Genomic DNA, 25768 nt, shown 5'->3' on the forward strand with positions numbered 1-25768 from the left:
TGAAATGCTTTCTCTGCACCTTCTGTCTTTCTACAGTTGATTCTTACTCATCCTTCATATCTTAATTTAGCTATAACTTCATCCCAGAGGTCTTTCCTTAAACTCTAGACTTGGTCGGTGGCCTTCTTATTGCACTTTTTACATTTTTAATTCTATATATGTTTTTATGATTATTGTATTCACATGGGTTCTTCTGAAAGCCAAATTTCATGAAGTCAGAGACCATATTTATTTTTATTTCCCATTATGTCTCCAGTGCCTGGTAAGGTACCTTGAACATAGTAAATATTCACTAGATAACTGTTGAATAAATGAATGAATGAAATGAATAAATTCAGTCTTTTTATCTCCTTTACTTGGTAACCCCAGGTCATAGTTATCATATTCAACTATACACCCTGCAGATGTGTGTCCTGTTTATGAGTACTTACTGTGTGTCTGCCACCAGATACACATATGAAGAAGCTATACCCTTAATCTACAGAGAAAGCAGGTGAGATCCAAGGTCACACAGCAAATAATAAGTGGCAAAGCCCAGTTTCAAGCCCAGGTGTGGAGTCAAAGCCCATGCTCTTAATCATAACACTACACTGCCCCCTTTTGGCAGTTTGGTGAGTTGTCCCTGAGAGCCTTCTGTCACGGAGTCCTGGTTAATTTCAACCATAAATGAGTTCTTTTTTGGAACTTAAATCAAGAAGCCATGATCCAGTTCCAGCCCTCCTGCGTTGGGGCGGGCCTGTGGAAGGACACAGGGAAGGGAATTCAACCTGAACTCCCCATTGTCCCAGGGTACATGTGTCTCATAGTCTGTCTTCCATCTGTTTTTCATGAACCTTTGTAGCCTTCAGGGCTTAATAAAATGTGCTGTTTTAAAGACCAGAAGGACCAGCTGTTGAAATGGCCTGATTCAGATACTAGGAAAGATTACTGAGAGGAGGAGAGTTTGTCTCTTTGTGATTTAGTCACTAAAGATAGGACTCTGGAAATTGGCTTCGAGGCTTTCCTGGGAAACTCAGATTCAGTAAGAAGGCAATATCTCTTGCTGTTGATTAGAAAAGCTCAAGTTAGTATCCCAGGCTCCTTTTGGGGGCCAGAGAAATTGGGATTGATGAATATTTTAGACTAGATGGAAACAAAGTAAATGAGGCGAGAGCAACATAAAACAAAAAACAGATACCATTTGCGTATGTGTCAGGCGTGCTGCAAAGCATTTTGCACACATTATTTTATTTAATTCTAACATTGGCCCTGCAAAGCAGTTAATGTTACACCCATGTAAGGCAAGGGACATTAAGAAAAGTAACTTGCCCAAGGTCAAAGAACCAGCTGGCCAGGTCTTCGTGACTTCAAAACTCAAGTACCCACCACATTCCATTGGTGAGAATATACATTGTCACAGTCTCTCTGGAAAGAAAACTGGCAACATAATGTGTGCATGCCCATTGATCCCCTCAGCAATTCCACTTCTAGGAATTTATTAAACTAAAGAAATAGACAAATGTATACAGAATTTTTTTTGCAAGATATTATAATAGTTGTAAATAAATACAATATAACATTATAATAGCTTTAATAGCTGCCCTGCAACATTATAACAATGGATAGGAAAAAAGCAAACAACATAAATCTCCATCAATGGGGACCAATTAAATAAACCATGGTACGTCCATCCCACAACATATGTAGAAAGCTTTTTAAAAGGAAGTGAGATCTAATATGGATTGACATGAAAAGATGTTCAGGATATATCTTCATTGTAGTAAAATGCATGTAACATATAAGTTGCCATTTTCACATATATTTGGAATATGTATGATCTGATTCAGTATATTTCAATTTATATATACAATTATACATTTTAATAGTTTGAGAATATATAATAAACTAGTAATTATTCTGACAGGAGAACTTTCATGACCTTTTATGTATTTGAATTTATTCACCTCTGTGTGTTTGAATTTGTTATGACAAACCAATATTACTTTTCCTCTAATTATACATTTTTTCATTTTAGGAAACAAATTATCAAAAACTGTACTCTTTCTACTGTATCATACCTATTCAGGAGACACAGGTTTACCTCATAATTCCCATATTTTTCAATCAGGAGATGATAGTGAGATGAATTGGCTATAAATGCTGTCAGATACCTTTATGCCACTTGTCTGGCCAATCTCATTCCTACCGGGCACCACCAGCTTTGACTGGCTGCATTTGACTCAATTCTATACACTTCCTTCTCAAGTTCTGTAGAATCCTGTAGCTTTTGGGAGACAGGACATTTCTGTCTGATCGGATACATTCCTGTCTTTTATTTCCTGTTTAGAGATCTCTTGCAGTCTCACCTTCACCATAAAAGAGAAGCAAAGGGACAAAATTATTCTCATATTCCCCACGGTCACTGATGTTTCAGCATTCTGAGTGGTTCTTTTTGGCTTCTGGCCTCCCTCCCATGAGTGTTGCTGCTCACTGTATTGTGGTTTTTGGTGTGGCTTTTTTATGTGGTGAAGTAGGAAAAGAGTCAGGAAACTTGGGACTAAGCCCTGGCTAGGTGACTTCAGGGGAGCTGTTCAGCTTTACAGAGTGCCAGCTTCTTTTCTCTGTAAAATTGGGATAAATAATGGATGCTGGATTTTTAGGACAGTGAAAATACTCTGTATGATACCCTTAGAATGCACAACACCAAGAATGAACCGTAATGTAAACTATGGACTTTGGGTAATTATGATTTGTTACTAGGTCATCAGTTGTAGCGAATATACCACAATGGTGGGAGATGTTGATAATGGGTGAAGCTGGCTATGCATAGATGGATGCAGGAAGTATTATGGGAAATCTCAGTACCTTTCCCTCAATTTTGCTGTGAACCTAGAACTGCTCTTTTTTAAAAAGTCTTAATGAAAAACTAGATGCTGTTTCTCTCTTACGATTGTCAGAAATTAAATAAGTTAATAAAAATAGATCATGATTAGTTTCCCAAGGGGATAAAGGAGAAGAGGTGGGTCAAAATGACCCTCTAGGCAGTTCAGAAAAGGAGACAGGAGCCAACTGGAAAGGGCCCCAAGTGGCCAAAGCTGGAACAATTTGAACAACAAAATACATAACGATAGTATTGAATTAGAACCCCCAAAGAAAATAAATATACATTAATCCATACTGATATAAATAAATGATCAAATAAATAAACTGGGAGAGGGACAAATTCTTCTCTTGAATTATATTTTTATTTATTAAAATTTTATTAAATTTTATTTAAAAGTTTATAGAAAGAATGAGAAAATTTTAAAAATATCTGTAGAACATTATAGTAATAATTGCTGCTGGCGAGATCCACTAATTGCTAAAACTAGTGGGTAAAAACAAGATATTTGCATAGCGTATAAGAATCTCAACCAAAATATGTATTAATTACTGTGGTAGTTTTAACATATGTCCACAAATTCTTTGATACTCTTCCCTCTATGAAGTGAAATTTAATTCTCATTCCCATGATTGTGGCCTAGACTTAGTGACTTGCTTCTGACTAATAGAATATGATCAGAAAAAAAAATATATCAACTTTATAGTAGAGAAACCTGCCAAACACCACCCTACGTGATTTAAGTTAACATCACTAACAATAAGTCACATACCCCCTGATATGCTGTGATGCAAAAGACACATCACCTGTATAGTATTCTTTCCCCAAATCCATAACCTCATGCTAATTGTGAGAAAAGATCAGGACAATCCAAATTGGAGGAACATTCTAGAAAATGTCTGCCCAGTACTTTTGACAAGTCAAGGTCATGAAAGTCAAAAAAAGACTGAGAAACTAAGGAGACCATGGAGACATCTTAATTAAATGAAAAATGGATCCTGGAACAGAAAAAGAGACGTTAATGGGAAAATGCAGAAATTTGCATAAAGTCTGTAGTTCAGTGAATAGTATAGATGTGATCCATGTACCATGGTTATGTAAGATGCTAACATTAGGGGAAAGTGGGTGAAAGGTATGCAAGGACCCTCTGCACTGTCCTTGTAATTCTTCTGTAAATATAAAATTATTTCAAAATTAAAGATTTTTAAAATGACCCTCTATTTTTTTTAGTTTACTTAACTGGGAAATGGTTTGTGCTATTAACAAGATAAGGATAGTTAAAAGGAAGAAGTAGGCTGGAGGAGGGGTATGACATCAGTGAAAGTAGTTGGCAGTAGGAAATACGGGTCCGAAGCTTAAGAGAGAGGTCAGAGCCAGAAATATAGATTTGAGAGTAAAATCCAAAGAGATATTACTTGAAATAATAAGTTTATACTAATATTATATTTCCACATGTGAGGAGAGAACATGTGGAAGGAGCCAGTGACCACACTGAGGATCTATGTCCAGAGAATGAGCGGAAGAACAGTAGGTAGGGTGGTCAAAACGGATGTATAGGCTCTTTTTATAAAAGCCAAGGGAAAATAGAATTTCTAAAAAGAAAGATCTGGTCAGCACTGTCTAATGATACCGGAAGCTGATGGAAGATCACCTGAGAAAAGACCATTAGGTTTTAAGTGGGAGCTCAGTACCAACCTCAAAGAGAACAGTATTCGTAGAACAGGTATGGAGAGGTGGGATGGTAGACATAAGAATCGAATAGCTGGGACTTAGACAGTGAGCAGGTAGGCTTACCCAAGCCAAGCATATGGACTTGTGTGGGTGCCAAGGAGAAGGAGCGCCTGGAGGAAAGTGAGCAGAGAGACAGAAAGTGCTGGTCAGAGCAAGTTGGCCAAAGGGCTGGAGCCCGAAGCTCAAGAAGATGAGAGAACCTTAACCAAAAGGAAGCCCCTGCCATCCCCTGGCTGCAGAACTCAGGCTGAAAGCTGGAAGCCCTGGGTCAAGGACTGTTTTTTTTTTTTTCTTGCTAAGGTAGGAGGCCATTCTGTTTCCCAAGTCCAAGCTTATGTCCACTGTGGCCTAGAAAGTTAGGCCAGACAGGAGATGAAATAAGCAGAACTTATTCATCCTCCCTTTACCTTGAATCTAAAGTGGAAAACAATCCATGTTTTAAAACTAGGCATTAAACAATATTACAGAATGAATTCTGTGGGGGTGTATGTGTGTAATAAAAGCTACTCTTTATTGACTGCTTACCATATGCCAGGGACTGTGGTAAGCATTTTATATGTATGCATTATCCTATTTAAGCCTCCTAACAACCCTATGAGATGGGTGTTATTATTTTCCTCATGTTAAAGATGAAAAACAGACCCATTCGATCAAGATCACACAGATAAGTAAATGGCTGAGGTAGGATTTACTGTAAAACAAATACTTTTAACCACTGCACCACACCTCTTACACTCATGTGCATGTGTGTGTCCACATGCACACACACACACACACACACACTTACAGATAAGGACCCAGGCTATGTGCCAAAGAGGTTAACATGGGATACAGCTCTGGATATAGGATTAAGGGTATCTTTTTTTTTTTTTAACTCTTTTATGCTTATCTGGACTTTTTACAGTGACTGTATATTCCTCTTGAATTCAGAAAAATCAATATTTTATTTATATAAGTTTGAAGTTTGGGTGCTCTTTGCTAAATTTCTGTGATATTCATGTTGGGAACAAAGCAGGTACATTCTACTCAAATGCAGACAAAGGTGATTCTACTTCTCTGTAGCAATATAGGCTCTCCAGTGATAGGATGGAGGATCCAGCATGTGTGTGTGCATGCATTCGTCCATTTGTGTGAGCACATGTGTGCAGCTGCTACTGAGGTGAGGGGAGGAGCTGTCTGAGGATATGCCACATGGAGAACTCTCTCCCTCCCCTATGGCCACCTTGTACCTGAGCCAGGCCCATTTAGCCCTGCACATTCAGAGGTACTAGAAGATATTTTTCACACACACCGAGATCCTCAACTTCACCCTTTGCTGAAAGTCTGGCAAATCTGGCCAGGGAGCCAGGCTGCTGGCATGAAGTCCAGGCTGCAGCCATAGAGAATGATTGGAGTCATTCTGGAGCTACTTTAGGCCATCATGGTCCAAGCAGGCAGTTGGTATTAGGGATGAGCCGAGAGGAGCCAGAGGAGCCGGCACCATTTAAGTTTGGCATTAACCAACAGGTGGGGCTCTTGTCCAAAGCTGCCAAGGCCTTCAGGTGGAGGCAGTTCAGCACCCTGGATAGTTCCTAGAGGCGCCCTGTCCCTGCCAGGTCTGAAAAGCTTAGATGCCTGGGTCCTTAGGCCCTTGCTTATTTAATTTTGAACAGCCTTCCTGCACAGGTCTCTAGCTGTGAATGGGCCTGCCCGCTTCTCTTTCCAGGGTAAGCGCTGTGGATCCATGGACTCCCACTTTGCCCTTCCAGCCCCTGCCCCATCTCCTCCCACACACATCTAGCCTGACAGCTCTTCTGAGGTCACCATTACTCTGAAGGTGAAGTAAACTTTCAACATAACCATATCATTTCCTGAGCTGTCCCCAGCCAGGGCCTGACACTCTGATACCTCAGAGGTGTAGGACTCTGGGGAGAAGGTTAAAGTAGTAGAACGAGGAAACATGAAATGGGCCTTTGTCTCTACAACTTCTGCACTCCCCTCTTCAATCTGAGAATGAGGAGTGTGAGGCAGGGGAAACTAAGGGGAAACACTGAGTAGTTTTTAAGGCCCTGGAAACTTGCATGAGCCATCGTTGTACCTTCAGCCTGGTATTGGGAGTACACTTGATTTAAAGATGTCATTTCTTTATGGAAAGGACATTGACATAAGATGGAAAGGGTCAGGTGTAGCAAGTAGAACCATAAATGAAACTAGAGAGTCTGAAGCCTCATAGTCTCCCACTCCCACCCTAGCCATGCACATGGCCCCTAGACAGAGGAGTTAAATTAGCACTGTAAAGGAGTTTCCTTCCCAATTTCTCCAAGTTATCTAGAGAAGTGGTGTATGTGAGGAGTCTGGAAGGGCAGAGAAATCATAATCATCATCTAGGGATTGGATTTTCTAGTTGAAATTACCTCCTTTACCTACGGGCCTCTTCCATGGCTAAATGAATTGGAACCAGCAAATGAGATTACTGTGCTCTCACTTTGATTGCCTGGGCTGGTGAGTGAGGAGGAAAGTAAGTCTACCTGGGTTGAGGCTGAGTGAAAACACTCAGATCCCATCCCTCCCAAGCAGCCCTGTTTTAGGCCTTGTACAAGGCTTTCTTCACCTCTTATAGGCTCTTGAGTCCCTTATTGAGGACAACGTGAGCCCAAAGGCCATTATATGCCAAGAACTTCCTGGTCAAAGAAATAGATGCTAAAGCAATAGTGAAATCACCAGAGAGTAGCTACAGGCTCCCTCTCTTAGCACCAGCCAGTCATAGTGGGACAGAGAAGGGCAGGGAAGAGAAAATAATGTTTGATGTTTGCTAAGTCATGAGTGAACCTGTCAAAGTTTGGGCTGGAAGGACCAGGGCTGCCCCCACCCCACCTGAAGAGGCGTAACTGGCTAGCACTCCTGGAGATGGGAGCATTAACAATGTAGTAACTAATTTATGGATGGAAAGATGATCAGAGGAAGTAGAACAGACCCAGCCTCAGCAAGAGCTTGAATTTGGTCTGTTCTCTGAGGGGCAAAGGTGCCCAACCTCCATGTTTGCCTTCCTTACAGCGGATGCTCTTCAGTCATTGTTTTATTTAGGAGCAGTGATTGTGTGACCACAAACCTTATTAAATTGAATACAATCCTTCTGAATACATTCAGAAGAAGAAACAGTTCAGGGATGAGGGGAGGGAGCAGCTGGCTGGAAAGAAGGGTCCATGAATTCTAATCCCAAAGCTGCCCTTTGGCATTGACCTGGGATAACTCATTTACTTTCTGCCCTGAAGGCTCTTTCTAGAATCTCAGGGCCTGAATAAAAATAGCCCTGAAAACTCAGAAAGCAAAATAACCTGTCTAGACTCTCAAAGTCAGTGCAATTCGCAGGCAAAACTGGAATCCACAGGCCCTGTTCGCCAGCCTGATGTTGTGTTTACTGTTCAGGGAGGTTTCTTTGTTTTCCTTTACCATCTCTTTGCCCTTATGTCTGAACTCCTAAGAGCTCCCCTGCCTTTGACAATGCTTGGTAAACATGGTTGTAAGACCCGCATTGTCAAAAAGCACTCTGAACAGACAAAAGATTAGAGCAGCCACACCCCATCTCCCTCCAAAGGGTTTTCTAATGGTTTGGATTTCAAGCTGGCTGCCTGTTTCTTTAATACTTGACTGTAAGAGTTGGGCCTTACTCATTTAATGGTGGGAATCTATGTCTAATCTGCAAGCACAATCAGAGGCCGACCCTTGAGTCACAGAGAAAGCTCTGTCTGTTCAGCTAGTGATCAGTCCTCATGAGAAGTTGACCTGGCATTGAGCTGCTGCTTTGGCTATGAACCTTAGGTGGGGTTTTAACTAGGCCAAGCCTTCATGTAAGTGAGTGAATGAAGGTTTTGGGGACTTCTACTTTGGCTGTTATCCAAAATAATATCCTGGAAGGTACTCTTTCAGCCCCTGGCCAGAGGCTTACATCAATCGAGTGGTGCTACAAAGAGCACACAATGCAACATCTGTCTGGGACACCATTAGGCAAGGCCTTGGCACAGCCTGGCAGGCCACCAGCCTTTTGTACATCTCCGTTACAGAAACTTGCTGTGGCCTCAAAACAAGTAGAAGGAAATCTATTTGTCTGTTATCAGATTATGACCCTCTATTCTCTGTGCTAGTCATTGGGAGAACAGAGTAGAGACAGGCATGGTCCCTGCCTTTATGAACATTAATTAAACAAATTATATATTAATCATTTAAGTAAAGTTTGACAACAGCATGAAAGAAATGTATGGAGGGAAGGAACTGTGAGAATATATTATAGAGGGGCCTAACCTAGCCTGGTATTGATAGGAAGCTGCTTCCAAGAGGTAATGTGTCAGCCAAGGCTGGAAGGACAAGTAAGACCTAACCATGAGGTGAGAAAGACCTTGGTTCTCCATCTGGAGCAAAGAAGACTGGTGATACCAAGTGTAGTAAGGCGGGGAAGCATGCACTGCTGAGATAAGGTTGGGGAAATGGAAGGGAAGGCAAGCAACTACTTTGTTACCATTCTTAGCTCAGTCTGAATGTATCCTTTCAAAAAAAGGGGGGGCTAGTTGAGACCTACTCAAACTTCCATGGCTTGCCCCCAGGGGAGACTGGTGCCTGTTCCATCTCCCTAACACAGGGAACTCTGACAGGAATGCTCAGGAGAGGTGCTTCTAGCCCCAGCCTTGGGTTCACATATGGGTGGGAGCACCTAGCTAGAGAGAAGGGCCCATGAATTCTAATCCCGGGGCTGCCATCTGGCCCTGGTCAGCCTCCCTTGCCTGCAGCCCACCCTAGCCCACACTTCCTAAGAAATAGCAGACCTGCCATGATGGAGTGGTCCTCACTTGGCAGCACAGCTCAGAGGAGAAAGGAGGGCAGAGGCAATACAAACTAGGCACTTACTTCCCCTATAAAACTTCTCTGTATGTTTTTCATTGCTTTGAACTGTTTATTAATACATGACAGAAGCTATTTCCTATTTAGATGGTTCCACTGGGAATTCCACAACATCATCCCCCTCCTGAGGTAGATAAAAAAGTCAGCTTTCAAGATTTTATACTTGGATTTCAGAAACTAAATTACATTACTACATCCGGTGAGACGGCGCCATTGCCTGTTCCTATCTGCATGCTTCAGGCACTGCGAGGCTGATAACATCAGTGTGTCGAAGCAGCTTGATCCAGACAATTTGCAGCTGGCTGGAGGTGGGCCAGAAGGGGGTGGATGGCAAAATTCTCTCAGGATCCAGAGCAGTCCAGGGTTGAGTGTAGACTGGGATCCAAGATTCTAGGGTTCTCTTCATAGACCATCAGTTCTCTTATCTGTAGAGAGGAAACTCATCTTATTCACACCTAGATGGAACAAATAATTGAAAATTACTCTCCTAAGCACTGGAATAGGATAAAATCACTGAGGATCTAATTCTCTTGTTTTCATTGGAGAGAAAGATAGAAAGGAGTAGAGGAGAGTAGAAGTCACAATATAAAGTGGGCAGGTTCTTATTGCCTATGGAAAAAAAAACAAATATGCCTGGAAATGGTTATTCTATGCTTCTTTGAAGCCCAGATGTGAGTCCTTGTAACCTTCTGACTGCTACACAGTTGTGGAGTGAAGAGAAAGCATTGTTCTGCTGCCAGGAAACATAGGAACTTTTGGAGTTTCCTTTCTAATTGCAATCAAGATTTAACTCTATAGAACGAGCATCCTTTCACAGTAAAAAAGAAAAGAAAAAAGGTTGCAGCTTATTGGGTTATTTTGAATACATTAACTAGCATAAAACATTCATTCTATTATGGCAGCATTTTCAAACCTATTTTTGTAAATAACCAAATACAGCCTCTTCATCCCCAAAATGTATTTTCAAAAAGCAGTAAGCCCCCAAGGTCAAGATTTTGGGAGAAATCAGTCTAACCTCATTGAAGTTGCCAATCTTCTGCACTAATGCAGACCTGGCTTTCCTGTATGTTGGTGCCCTGCCCACTCACCCATAGGTTCTGGGGTTTGGATGCAGGAGACAAAAGAACTAGTATCTGCCCCAATTCTAACTGCACATTTCTTGACTTTTCTCAGAGTAGAGGCATTGCAGTTACTGACTCTATTACTATACCTAAGGGGTAGATTAATAATGAAGTCAAGTGATTCTTTAATTTTAATTGTTTTTACAGAAAAATATTAATGACAGTTTTTAAAGTGAGATGTCATGATTGCCACATGATCGCGATCACTTGGAGTATAGGTTCCCAGGTTGACCCTCTGCTGGATGATCACAGTTGGTGGAGCAGGTGTTCCAGGTTCTAGAAAAGTCTCCGTGCAGCCTGCTTTCCTCTGTCCTATATTCCCAGACCATTTAAGTCTACACAGGCCTCCTGCACCAAGGATTAGAAGCCCGGGGTCTTTGCTGCTTTTTTGCCATTACCTGAGGAGGATGATCCATAGCTAAGTCAGGGGACAATGGTGCAGCCAGAACTACCCACCTCTCTGTTTGCTGATACTTTGAGGTTTTCCAGGCTCTGGTCAGCCTCCCTTGCCGTCAGCCCACCCTTGCCCACTCTTCCTAAGAAATAGCAGACTTCCACGATCTCTGGACCATGCTGGACTTCTCTACTAGGGGGCTTCTCTCTGTGGGGAGTCTCAAGCTTCCCAAGGACCAGACTCATAATTGTTGAAAACAAAATAAAATTTTTGCTGAAATATCAGCAAACCAGAGAACAACACTGTGTCTCGAGTTCTCTTTCTTGATGTTTTCAAACAGCTGGTCTTTCTCTGCTAGCTCTTTCTCCTCACCCTCAACCCTCCTTTAGTCTCTCCTGTCATGTGAGAGCCCCTACAGAACTCTGGGTTTGGTTCCTCCTTGTCTTACATTCTACTTCTCAAAATCTTGTCCTTCCCAGACATCCATGACACCAGCTTCTCCTTGGTCCCCTGCCTATCTGACCACAGCCGTCAGTCTTCTGCCTACCCTTTCAGTGTTGGTGTTCCTGAATTCTTTCCTCCTACCTTTCATATATATATATATATATATATATATATATATATATATATATATAGAGAGAGAGAGAGAGAGAGAGAGAGAGAGAGACATATATATACATGTATATATATACATATACATGTGTGTATGTCTATATATATACATATATAGATATATATGTATATATATATACATATACATGTGTGTATGTCTATATATATATATATATATATATATATATATATATATATAGACATACACACACCCCTGCACAAAACAAAAGCATTAGAACTTACTCTAATTCATGTTTCTGTCTCATTTAGTGGCATCACAATTCACCCATTCTCCTGAACCAGGAGGAAACTGGGAGTCATCTTTGCCTGGGTCTTTTCCCTTAAACCTAGATCCAGTCAGCAGCTGAACCCTGGCAGTTTGACCTTGATATGTTTTTCTTCTCCATCCCCTTTTCTTCTTATCCCACTGACTGCCTTTTTCAAGCTGCAATCACCTGTTGCAATGCCTCTTATCTGGTCTTCCTGCCTACAGTTTAATCATTCCTTCCCATTCTCCACACTGCTCCCAGAGTGATCTGTCTCCATTAATCTGACAATGGGCTTAAAATCCTTCAATAGCTCCCCGTTATTTCCAGTTAAAGTCCTAAAACCGGAACATGACTTACAAAACCCTTCATGATATTAAGCCTTCCTCCTGTTCTAGTCTCATCACCTGCCACTTCACCCCCTACCAGTCAACATTCCAGCAAAATTGAACTAATCCTTTTGCCTGCAATATATGTCTTCCTCCCCACTCCTTTTTTCTTTCCTTTTCACTTCATTCCCTATTCCTTTCTTCATCTGGTTCACTTCTACTTTCCTTCATGCCTACTATTAATCCTTCATGCTTTCTTTGGAGAAGTCTTCCCTAATTCCCCAGGGTGGAATAGGTGCTTCCGTGTACCTACAACACTCTATACAAATCTCTGTTCTAGCACTTAGCATATTATTAAAAGTATATGCTTATTTGTTTGCTTTACTCACTTGCCTATGAACTCTTCATGAGTAAAGGCCGTATTATCTTCATATCTACAGCACCCATTATAATGCCTAAAATATAAGTGCCCCTAAAATGTAGGACTAGGACTGAATTTTGGTGGCTGAGACTTTTCATCCCTTATTCTTGTACTACCCTCTACTTTTCTCTCCTGGGCTCAGCACTTTGAGTTCCCAATGCTTTTTCTTGCTTGCTGCTTGCTGCTTCCTGCCAGTCTCTCTCTCTGCATCTTGAGTTATTGACTGCTTCAGTGGCTCCAATATTTTCCTCCTATGGAGAACTCATTGAGCAAGACGTTGGTGGTCAGAAAGCATCCATGCCATTTTCTAAAGAGGAGTTCCAAGTGTGTGCTGAACACTGGAGACGTGATTAGACTAGTACCAGCATCCAAATGCCTACTTTATCTGATATCTCTGAGGAGGGCCTGGGATATAAGAAATGAACAATTTAGATTCAAATCCTAGTCCACCAGGTACTTCAAGGTGTGACTTTGAACATATTGCTTTATGCAACCTGGTTCCTCACTTTTAAAATGAGAATGATATTTACTTTACTTGGTCTTTTAGGAGGACTGAATGAGACAATGTATATAAAGCACCATAGCTGTACCTATAGCAGGTGTTTAAGCAATATTATCTAAGTGATGAATTCCAGAAGAATCACATCTGGGCTAAGTTGTTCTGCCTGGGCCTAGCCAGAGCTCTTAACAGAGCTGCCTCCCCAACGTGAGCTTTGGGTGGTTCCCCACCAAGCCATTGTCCTCTTTTCACACTAAGGATGTAACCAGGTTAAAGCTGGGGCAGAGAGCTTTTTGAGGTGCTATCTTAGGTAGTGTGGGTTGGGTGTAAAAGGGCTGGCCTTAGACCCCTGCTATTTAAAATGTGGTCCCAGTACTAAGCATTGTTATCACCTGGGACCTTGTATTAAATGTAGGCATTCGGTTCCACTCCAGACCTACTGAATCAGAATCTGCATTTAAACAATATCCCTAGGTGACCTGTATGCACGTTAATGTTTTAAAAGCACCATCCTAGAGAAACAGAGATAAGCTTAGCAGGTATGTGGGTTGTAGGCTGTACAAGTGTATCAGAGCGGTCCAGAGAGGTAAAGGCTGCACCAGCTATGAAAGAGCTGGGAGTAGCGGTTGCAGTCAGAGCAAAGGAGGCATTGTCAGAGGTGTGGGCTGCAGAGCAGTAGCAGGACTCTTTGGGTGAGCGTTGGTTTTTGTTGTTTCAGGACCTCTTCCTATATATGCTTCAGGAATAAGGTTGTACCCTTGAGTTAGCTAGTCACTGTCCCTATACCAGCCAGAGAGTGACAGGTGGGCAGGAAAAATCTCTCTACCTCCCTGAGCCAGGGATCCCAGAACCATCTAGCTTAATAGATGAGTGTTGTTTCCCTGGAGAGATACATAACCAGCAATTGGTACTTCTCTCCCTCCCTCCACCGCCCCCAACCCCAGACAAGGTGCAAGGACTGACTTCATTAACCCTCTTCTCCCCCTCTCTGACCTCCTTCATTCTAGGACTGGGCCCTGAGCCTCCAGGAGTCCTTAGCATTCATCTCCGTGCTATACAAACAGACCTGGCGAGAGTGACTGCTGGTTCTAGGCTCAGTTGGAGGCAGTGAGAGTTTGTTTCACTAGGGCCACCATATCTCTCTTAGCACTCTTAGGACTCTAAATCCCTGTTTGTGTTCCCAACAAGAATACTTCCCAGCCACTCCCTTAGAGCCTCTTGACCCTCCTCTCTGGGAGACTTGTTTGTGCCTCTCAGCGGTAAAGAAAAGCTCCTGCTATACTCAGCCCACTCTATTTCTGTATTTGACCCACCAAAAATAGGGCGGACTGAGTGTTCCATGGAAGATTAGAGGGATTGTAGTAGCAGCAACAACTAAAAGTAGTAAGAAAAGGTCCTAGCCCCGGAGTTGAGCCAGTCATTGCTCTAAATCCTCTTGCCAAAGTACCCAGTTACCTAATACCTGGACTTCTGGTTGAACCAGGCTCCTGCCCAGGCCTGACCAGCCATCATGCATTCCTGCCTCCTATAATCCTCTCTCCACCTTAAATATGCTAGTTAGTGTGTGTCTCATCTCCCTAACTTTAGCTTAAAATCTTTTTAGCAAGAATCAGGTCTTGATGTTTTTCTTCCCCCAGAAGCATATTGTGCCCTGCCTGCCTCTTGTTGGTGTTCAGTGAATATCAAGCTTTTTTAACGCCTGGCGAGTTCACTGATGTTTAATTACTGGTATAACAAAAAGGAAAGACTAGGAGACTGCTGTGGCTAGAGAGCTGAGCTTTAGTGCTGTAAGTTGTCTTTGTGAGCAAAAAGTGGGGATTGCCAGGCATAATGGAGGTTAGAAAGTTAGAACAGGCTGAAAAGAAGGGGAAGGGCAAGGACAGAAAATGCCACAGAGAATCGAACAGAGAAGCTGTTCGATACCAGCCCTCCAAGTCCATTCTCCATTGCAGACAAGTAACTCTTTATTCTTCCAAGGCCAGAGGAAAGGCGTCAGAGATGGCTGCTCTGTAAAAGCATCCCATAGGCTGCCGGATTATTACTTTGCTCTCTTGGGAAATCAAGGAATCTTAAAAGATTCATGAAACACTGCAGGCCAGGAGTAGTTTCTTGAGTAATTGAAATTACCAAAATCCTAAAGTAATATTTAGGGCTAAGATCTAGATGGGGATCTGTAAGTCAGTCTGGTTCAGACCAAACATCAGTGTCTGTTAACATTTCTCCTGCTTCAGCTTCAGTCTCAAGGACTCTCCAAACAAAGATTCCTGGGCAGCATCTCTCCTAAGTGTCTTATACCTCCTTCCTTATCTTGGGGAACTGGAATCCACATCCTGGAAGGAAATGGAAAGATCTGTTAGCCCTGAACATCTGGTTCCCTTCTTCCCCTTCTCTGGGCCCTCCCTAAGGGGCAGTAAAAGGCCTCAAGAAACTCAACCCAGAATCCCCAAGCCCCTCCAACTTCCTTGATTTTAGAATCATTTCTTTTCTCATATGAAAGGCCTCAACCCCAAAGTCTGTTGCCTGAACCTGAATTAAAAAAAAGAGGATAAAGGACTGCTTCCTCTCCACCACTCACTCTCACACCATTTTCTCATGCCTCATGCCCTGCCAATCAACCCTTTTCCCTCATTTGTTTTTATTGTGGTAAAATATACATAAAAAAATTTACCATTTTTACCATTGTCAATCTATTTTTAAAGTAGTTTATACCTTCATTCCTTTCTCTATTAAGTAAGATGGCCTTTTCTTAAAGAGGTTGAAATAGGAGGTGAGTGGCAGGATGTGAGGCTCAAAAACCTGTTAGGTCACTGTATAGGCCAACATATGTGTCTCTAGCTGGTCCAAGGTAGAGCAAGAGTCTCCTCAACATTTGGCTCAGTGGAATGAGCTTAAGGTAGAAATGAAGGGGTTGGGCCAAGCCAGGCCTCCCGAAGGAATCCAGATTTCTCAATTTCTGGCTCTGGCTCCTGCCTCCTAGGCCATAAGGCTTATCTCCTAGCCACAGATGCTAATAGTGCTATCCCTGAGTTGAAGTATTTGTCCTATATCCCAAATGAAGGCTTTCTGGTTATACAGTTTCCAGGTGAATAGGAACAGGAATCAATAGCAGAACACTGAGCTAGGACAAGTAGTCTTAACCATGAGGGCAGAGTAGGATTCTAAATCTTTTAAAAAACTCACTGGTACCTTGTATTCCCATTTCAAAAATGAATCCAGTTCTTTGCCATCCTAGTACTAGCTTCATGTCTTTTACCATTCTTTTCTCTCTCTATTTCTAAGTGGCTATTTTTGAAAACTAAATAATGGGTAAGGGAGTTGGAGCTGTCACTCCCACTGGGATAACTCCAGAGCCGCCTTGGCTAATTCTCCCACCCCAAGTCTGAAAGCAAGGGAGACTCGCTCTGTGAAGTTTGCCTCCTGGCTCTGCAATTACAGTCATGGTTCCTATGGTAATATGTATGCACAGGCCTCGGACCAGCTGAAGAATGGTGGCCAGCTACCAGGCAGTACTAGTACTCCATTTGGAGCCTTTCCCAAGCTTCAGTGTAACAAAGTCTTCCCTCCTTTTGTTTTTAATTGGTGCCTGAAGTCAAGAGTATTTTATCTGGCAGATGATGCCCAGGAGAAGTTCTATTCTTTTGAAGATTCCTCAGAAGGAACCAGGTAAATAGAGACTGGAGCAGAGCTCTCTCTTGGAAGATGATGGACAGATGTGATGACCTGAAATTCCCTGGCACACAGTGAAAAATAAAATGTTGAAAACCAGCTATAGCTCTCAGTCATGACTAGAGGCATTGTAAAGGGGAACAATCCTTTGGGAAAACAGTTTGGTAATATGTATCAAGAATCTCAAAAATGCTCATGTTTTTGACTTAGTAATTCTACTTGATATAGGAAATGATATAGGAAATTATCCTGAAAGCAAATATGTGTGTGTGTGTGTGTGTGTATGGATTTCAGTGTAGTGTTATAGTCTAGTCTCCTTTTTATAATAGGGAAAATTGGTAACTAACCTGAATGTCCAAAATAAGTGAATGGTTAAAAAGTTATTATACACCCCCTCTATGGATATTATATAGCCATTAAACTGAGGGTTACAAAATTCTGTAAAAATATGGGAAGTTGATTATATTCTAATACTAATTTTTAAAAACACAGAATCTAAGATACAGTGTGTTTTTCTTTAAATGTTCTAATCACGTGTATTAGTTGGTACTCTCTGGTTATAGTAACAAAATCCAACTCAAGCTAGTTTAAGCTAAAAAGGAGACTAGACTATAAGAACATTAGGGTTTCTCATAGTGTCTAAGGATAGGCATGTAGGCAGGCCTTTTGAAGGGTAGGTCAAGCTCTAGAACCAGAGCCGAAAACCTAGGTAGCATTTTCTCTGTCTCTTGTGTTTGCTTCTTTCTGACATCAGCTTTATTCTTTTCTCCTTGCCCAATGGCTTTCCCTGCTACCTAATCTAGAGTCTTGAGGTTTATATCTCCCCTTAGTCTCGCTTCCCAATTCTGAGGAGACTCCGATTGGCTTTAGCTTGTCCAAGGAGGGATGGGACCACACAGAACCAGGATGGTACTTGGAGGCCCGCCCCTGTGACCATGAGGACAGGAGCAGCACCAGATCCCAGAGAGGGAAACCCCAGAGTGTTGCTACTGTAGCACATACACAAGACTCAAATATACTAGAACATAAACAGAGATTGTCTCAAGGTGGTGAAACTTAAGGTTATTTTTTAAAGTTTTAGCATGTATTACTTAATAATAGGCATCTATTAAATTTGCTGTGGCTACAGTTGTTGCTAGACCTGGGATCAGCAGCACCCTCTGCCATTTTGGTTCTCCCAATGACAGCCATCATAAAGATACTAAAGCTTGGTGGTGCTTGATTTTGGTAGTGAATGCTATCCTAGGAACTGCTTAAGGAGATAGAAAATCCTCAGCTACTTACAGGGCCAATTTGCAGTCTCAAACTTTAGCCCTAGCATAAGAACCTTCTCTACCTTTTTTTCAGTGAACTTTACTTTGTCCCAAAATGCCCTGCAGAAGTGTGATGTGTATAAAGAAAGAGTGCTTTCTTCTGCATTCTGCTACCAGCACCAAGTCCAGTGCTGGAAAGAAAGCAGACACTCAGTGTTTTGACTTTTTCTGGATTGATCTTCTTTTAAAGAAGACCCTAGAAGATTGAGGGGATTTAGATTAATGAGAAAGGCTTCCCTGAGCTAGATAGGGTCCTCTGCCTCCTCTCCCAAATTCAGGCTTCATTGGTTTTCCTTTAGTTTTCTGTTCTTCTTCGGTTTGTAATAGCCACTAACATTTAGAGAGACTGTCTCCCTTATGTTTCCATGATTCTTCTCCAGATCTCCCCCAAAGACCTCACCCCTATGAGAGGTCTTTGTCCTTGCCTATAAATGAGACCCCTAAGAGTCTTAATGTGTCTCAAAAGGATAGAAGCCTTGGCCAGTTGCCTGGCACTGCAGGCAGCTCCTAGAGAAATCCTGGAAAAGGGGAGGTGGAGAATAAAAGTGAGAGCTGCCCAACAATTGGATTCAGGACTTCAGGTCATGCCACAGAGTAAGAACTGTCATTTTCCAAATGATTCTCATTGTTGAGGTGTGGAGTCAGAAATAGACGGGAACACCTTAGAGGCCAAAGGAACAGCCATCTACCAAGTAGAGGTGTAACCAGTGCCTAGATTGCTACTGAATATTCCCAGCCATGGACATTGGACATAAAGGCATTGAGTTATATTTTCTGCATATGTCTCTAAAATATAATATCTAAACATGCTTATCCCTACCTACTGCCAAAAGATGTTTGGGGAGAGTGATATAACCCCGGACGGGGACCACAGCCCCCTGTAATTTCTGAGCTAACCTCTGGACAAATTGTGACAGAAACAGACTTGGTCTTTGATATCCTATCATACTACACTCACCTGTCAGAGAGTAGCCTTAGCTCCGGGTCTTCCCTGCTTTCCTATTCCCATATCAGCACTATCTTTCTTCCTGGCTCTATTCCTGCTCTAGGCCTGTCCTGCTTCCTGCTTTTGCCCAGGGGAACTGAACAGGGCATAGACGTGACTCTATCCTAGAAGTAGCCTTTCAGCATATCACAATCCAGAACTGCCTCCAGTTCCCTTTTAAAACTAGAGGAAAATTCATATGTGTTCAGCAAAGAAAATTTAGATAATGTTTGTACAAGCATTCCGCCCCTTCATACCTCATTCTAAATCCATTTCAATTTTTATCTTCCTGAGAATTGATGCTTGGAGGTGAGGACAGTGGTTGCTTTTCCTGTGGGTGAGTTAAAATTGAATCACGTCTCTACCCTGAATCATCTATACTAAGGTTACAAGACAAAGACAGAATTGTTCAGCACCACGGAGAGCACCTTTCATCCTGGGGACCAGCTAGATTTAGGGTGGGTGAATTTGTAGCTGGGAGTCCAGCCAATCTGATCTCCTTCCATTCCAGGCCAGCCACCAAGTATCCTATCCCTCTTTTTCCCATCCCCTTAGTATTCAGTCTCTTCCTTTACCTAACTAGGCTTTTAGGAATGAACTCCTTTAACTTTCCACCACCTTTCTACCTCCATGTTATCTGCATTCCCCACCCATCTTGACTTCCCTTCCATTTCAGTAAGGAACCTTCCTCTTCTTGTGCAAGGTGCTGGTTCCATATCCTCTTGACTCCTTAAAGACTATATCCCATCAAACATTTTTTCTACCCAGCTCCTTCTCCTCAGTCTAGGACAGTGGTGTTCCCTGGTTCCAAAGAAATCCTTCAACTCCAAATTCCCCTCTGGCTGTCATTCATTCTCATTTCTTTCCTTCTTAGTCTGGCTCCTTGAATATGCAAAGAATAGCCTGTGTTCCATCTCTACTTCTTCATCTCCTGTATCCTCCTAAATCCCCTGTAATTTGGGCACTGTTCCTACCCTTCAATTAAAACTGTTTGCTGAAGCTGCTTGACTTTCTTATTTCTAAATATTATCTTCCTCTTATGCACCTACCTATTTATTTGACACTGTTGATTTCTTCTACTTTGAAACTCTACTAGAATGACTTCTTAGATCTTTTCCTACATCTTATCTTTCTGCTTCTATTCAGTCTCCTTCTTCCACTCATTGCCTAAGATTGGATGTACCTCAGAGCTCCATCTTCATTCTTGTCTTTTTTGCACTTGCTCAGTCTCTCCAAGAGGGCTTATTATCCCTCTGTGGCTTCTATCCCCACTAGCCTACACCTGAGGTCCCAAACTTCAAATGCTACTAACTAATGATATCATCTAGGTGTCCAAAAAGCACTTCAAAACTCAACATGTCCCAAACTGAACTCATCTGGTTTGTCTGGCAGTGTAGCTGTGCCTTCTCCTGCATTGTCTGTCTTACTAATTAGTACCTCTTTCCCAATTACCCCAGACAGAAAACTGGGAATGTCCAGACTCATCCTTCTACATTTTATCTCTATAGTCTGCCAAATTCTACCCTCTTTAACATCCTCTTTTCTGTCCTTTTATCTTCTGATTCTGCTTAGTTCAAGTCCCTGTCATCTCTTGCTGGCACTGCTGAAGTAGTTTCCTAGTTATCCTTACCTCCAGCCTCATTCCCCTGCTATCCATCTTCCACATGGCTATCAGAGGTCCTTCTACATCTCAAATATGATCACGTTACTCTCCTGCTTAAGACTTCATTGGTTCCCCATTATCTTCTGAGTAAAGAACAAAATCAAGGCCCATCTTCCACCATGATCTGAGCCCTCCTGACCCCATGACTTTATTTTCTGCCCCCACGACTTAATTTCCTGCCACTTTTCATCATACCTTTTAGGTTTCAACTATAACAAAATACTCACTATTCCTTGAATATGCAATGCTAGTTTTATGCTTCTGAGCCTTTGTAGATGTTCCCTGAATGTCCTTTCTCCTTACTCTTAAGCTAACTGGTAAACTGATGTTTTGAGATCTTTTGAAGTGGCTTTCTCTGTGAAGTTTTGTCTTTCCACCCTCTCTTTGTCACTTTCCCTCTACTTTTCTATGGTTCTTATTACTTTTGTTGATAATTACTGGGGCTCCTAAAGGATGGGCCTATTTTCTATTTATCTTTATGAGCCCCAGGCCTATTGTTGTTAAGTAAGTGAGGGAAATGCAGTATAGTGGAGTGAGGAGAAGAGTAAGAATGCCTCCTTGATCAGGCTTGTCCTTGCCCTGTGAAGAGGGCATCTTTTCCACAGATACATCCCTACATGAGCCAGGCCCCAATCTGTATGGTGCCGGGGCTGCAACTGTAGGCCAATCACTCCAAGAGCACACTGTCCATGATTGTGTGGGCCTCACAAAACCTGTACTTTATAGCTAGCATAGATATATGTACTATATATCTCAATAGGTACTATTAGTATATTCTAAGTGCTTACATATATTAACTCATTTCAGCCTCACAAGAACTTTTGACATTATTAGTCCCATTTTACAGATGAGGAAACTGAAGCCTAGATCACACAGGTAGTAATGGAGTAAATGGAGGAGCTGGGATTTATAAAAACAATGGAGAGTTAATTTTTGTTGTAGCTATGATAATCACCTAGGATCTCACAATATTGTTTACTTTTGTGTAAGCTTAATAATTTCTATACTAAGTTTTTAAAGACCAGATTGGATTAAATCAATAGATTTTAACCTTTTTTTAAGCAACAGAATGGTTTCTCCAACCAAAATCTTGTGGAAAAGGTGATATGTGAATGAAATAAAAGTGGATCTCTGGTTGAAGGGAAGCCAGATCGCCTCCTATTGCTCCCTTCTTGTACTCAGCCCCGCTTAAGGTACAGGGTTCAGAGAACAAGTTTAAAGAAAATTATTGAACCAACTAATTTTCAGGATTCTTCTGGCACTTTTTCCTTCCTCTAGTTATATAGACTTTGCACTTGCCATTAGCCTATATATCCTGTCCCAGAAACAGTGAGACTGGACTATTAATCATTTCTGCAGTTGGAAAATTCATTTGAAGAGTTGCAGAAACATGGGTTGTTATTAGAGACACATTTCAATGTCTGTCTCTGCTGAGTGTTTATTAATAATCTTGATAATCCCCACTCCAGTTACCAGATCTAACTCCTGTCAGATGTCCTTGAGGGGATATTTTAAATTCTCCCTGATTTCTTAGAGCCCGACACTTCCTTCTGCCTGGATTCTTCTCTGATCCTTATATTCATGAATATTTCACATCTACTCTCCCTGATTACATTTCCATGTGATTGTCATGGTGCATTGGCTGCATTTCTCAGGGAAGACAGATAGGAAACCCACAGTAAAGGCTTGAGTTTGCAGGCGCAGTGCCAGAGATCTTTGTTCTTGCCACTAAGATGGTCTTCTATCATGGACAGTGACAGGGGAGATGCTGAATGGTGGGCTTCGCAATAGACCCCTCAGTCGAGGGCTTTGCACCATGGCTCTTGACCCAAAGGAACTAGCAGTTTCAGTCAGGGATCAAATGGCACCAGGACCCATCCTGTAGCCTTGAGGATCACATGTGGGTCCCTGTGACCAGAGTTACTCAACAGCTTTCCAGTCCCCAGTCAGGCCTTGTCTTTCCTGTAGTCACCCTCCAATGTTACCATTGCTGCCAAGTACCTCCAGCCTGAGAGAAGAAATTCTGATGAACTCATTGGCACTGAGGAGGGAAAAGTTAGCCCCAAATGCCTGAGGGCTTGTGTTTTAAAAATCAACCCAGGAAAAGGACAGTGAGGCTTAACACTTCCATGGGATGGATGGGGTAGAGCAGTCCCCAACCTTTTTGGCACCAGGGACCATGCTCCAATGAGAATCTAATGCCTGATGATTGAAGTGGAGCTGAGGTAGTGATGCTAGAGCTGGGGAACAGCTGCAAATACAGATGAAGGTTCGCTGGCCTGCTACTCACCTCCTGCTGTATGGCCTGGTTCCTAACAGGCCATGGACTGGTACTAGTCCACAGCCTGGGGGTCGAGGACTCCTAGGGTAGAGGATTATGGAGGAGATGCATGATTGGAAGGCCATAAATTTAGAAATCACCACTGTAAACATGTTAATCCAAACTGTAGGTGATATCAGGGTTCCCCAAAGAGAGAGAGGAGAACTGAAGGCAGGAGACAGAGGAGATAAAGGGCTGTAGGAGGAGACAGAAATTAGTGTCCTAAAAGTCAGTGGAGAAAACCATTTCCAAATGGACGTAGTATGTGTGGTGTGATAAATGCTATAGAAAAAGTAATATGACTAAGGAAATTGAAAATGTGCCAATACTTCCTTGGTAGAGTCCTATAGGGATGTTAATGGGCTTTACCCTTTAAGAAACCCTCCCTCAGGCTACTTTTGGAGTGAGCCATTTCTGTGGCCTAAGGGGACAGCCAGAGTCCCACTGTCAGGTCTCTCTCCCTCTCCTGCAGGTAATGCCTGTTTTGGTGGCAGAGAGGCAGGTAACAGCCACTAGAGGCCTGCTTCTTCAAGTCTGCAGGGGACAGGTGCTGTCAATAAAAAGTCTTCCCAGGGAGGATCTGAGACAGGGAGGTGGACGATGAAGGTTTTGGAAAGGCTTGTAGCATGAGAAGTTACCTGAGATGCAGCCACCGTGGCACCTGACCTTTTCTGGGCAGAGCCCCCTGCTGTGCCCAGCTAAGGCGTAGGAGTCAGAGCAGAGGACAGAAGCCCAGGTTCTGTCTTCAGGAATTCACAAACCATAGCAACACAGCCTACCCAGGCCCTTGCCATCTGGGTTGCCTGAAGGAACACAGGTAAAGTCATAATTTTCCTCCCAAACATTCTAGACTTTTCTCTGTCCTTTAATGACAAGCATGTTTGCATTCCTACTGCCTCATTCTTAAGGGAACAGAAACCACCATAGTAGTTATATATCCTTCCTTTGCTGGGTCACCAGCAGTCACTCAGATTCCTGGGGGCCTGACACTGTGGGGCCAGTCCTGGAGCATTCTGCCTGCCTGTCTGTCTGCTCTCTGCATTACCAGAGGCAGAACAGACATAGCCTTGAATCCACTCTGCAGTCCTCAGACCTTGGGCTTACCACTCCGTGATCCTAGGTGGATGCTTAGAATGGCAGCACCCATATCAATAGGTCATCAGTTTCTCAGGGAGAATGACTCCAGCCCTTTCCAACTGACTGAGGCAGGGTGGGCCAGGACCCTGTGGATCTTGTAGCAGAGGTTTGGGGGTATTTTAGAGGGAATAGTGAGGCTAGATTACTGAGCAATACAGGACTAACTGGCCACCAACTGAACTGTCATTATTTATCCTCTCACCTACCATCCCCAGTTAACCTTTCTGGCTTCTCCAGAAGACACTCCCTAACACTCACCTGTGAAATAGAGAGGTCCTCATGAGAACTCTTTTTATCCAGTAGCTGCATCCTTGAAGTCTGGCCTGGCTTGGCCAGTCAGTTCTGGATCCTGTGAAGAGACCTGTCCAGGGCTAGGGAAAATAAAGGGAGAAGGCATGTCTTAGCGAACACCTACTCTGACCTTAATGTAGACTTAAACTCACAGGAACCTAGAAAAACTTTTCCAATCAAGTACATAGGAAGGACTCTGACAAACAGGGCAACTCATATGGGAGATTGGAGAAGGAGGTCCTATGGGTTTAAGGAATTGCAGTGGGCTTTCTGGGATAGGCTGTATCACACAGGACTTTGAAGACAGACACCCAGGTGGGTGTTAGTAGGGCTAAGATCCTTGACTCTTCTACCTAACTCAGGGTATTCCTCCCAAGGTGGGTGGGTCTGCCCCTTCCTCCCTAAATCTCCTGCCTGCTTCCATGGGGGGAATGCCCTCAGAGGCCCAGGGGACAAGTGGGAAGGCCAGCGTCAGGGCTGAGAGCAGCAGTCTGTGTTCACTTCCTAACAACTCCTCATCTCTGCTTTCTCCCTCCAGGACCCAGCCGCCGCCTCCATCTCAGACGGAGACTGTGACGCCCGGGAGGGTGAGTCAGTAGCCATGAATTACAAACCATCCCCGCTCCAAGTGAAGCTGGGTGAGTGTGTCCGGGGGGTGAGGGAGATGTGGGTAGTGGACAAGGTGCTCTGGGCTGGGTCTACAGTGAAATGCCGCAAATAAACCAACTCAGACTAGATGATTTCAAGACTCAAACCACCAAGTCATTGGCACTACCAGGCACCTCATCTCCTGCAAGGCAAAGAGAGAAGTTATAGTTTTCTGCAGAACCCAAAACTCTAGGAGACATCTCTGAGTCCAAGAAACCTCCAGGTATTCCAGGGGATAGCTGAAGGGATAAAAGCATGGAACCCCAGAGAGATGGTTGGAAGTCCCATTAAACACTGAACCAGGCTGAGGAGGTGCCTTAGAGTGGAATGTCAATTGCTGTGTCTGAGGGGTAGAGAAAAATGGGGATCCCAAAGCCTAGAAGCTGAGCCTATCTCCCCATTCCTTCCTTAGCCCATGTGGAGATCTCAGGTCCTGGTGGGCTCTTGTTTTAGGAACCTTTCCCTTAGTTCTTTACTAAACCCAAATATTTCCCCCTCTTTCCAGGGTCACCTTTCCCTTGGGGTTTATCTCACATCCACTCTGAAGTCAGTTAATGCTGTATCCTGCTCTTTGAAGCCACTTAGCTCCTGCCCATAGCTCCTGCAGCTGCTGTTCTCACTTCACCTTAGGCCAAACACA

At 42.9% G+C, this 25768-nt stretch overlaps 1 protein-coding gene across 7 annotated transcripts in view; it reads left to right on the forward strand.

Annotated features, from left to right (window-relative positions):
- Positions 1-25768, forward strand: part of FAM219A (family with sequence similarity 219 member A) — a 45724-nt gene that overhangs the window by 13474 nt on the left and 6482 nt on the right. For 4 of the 7 annotated variants that reach the window (XM_016130364.2, XM_016130361.2, XM_016130360.2 and 1 more), the window contains exon 2: positions 25019-25118. In XM_016130364.2, the coding sequence (XP_015985850.1) occupies positions 25019-25118 (100 nt within the window). The remainder of the gene's footprint in view (positions 1-25018; positions 25119-25768) is intronic. The other 3 variants (XM_016130366.2, XM_016130365.2, XM_016130367.2) reach the window with 1 other exon arrangement.

Source organism: Rousettus aegyptiacus, unplaced genomic scaffold (assembly GCF_014176215.1).
Source record: "Rousettus aegyptiacus isolate mRouAeg1 unplaced genomic scaffold, mRouAeg1.p scaffold_m13_p_3, whole genome shotgun sequence".
Lineage (NCBI taxonomy): Eukaryota > Metazoa > Chordata > Mammalia > Chiroptera > Pteropodidae > Rousettus > Rousettus aegyptiacus.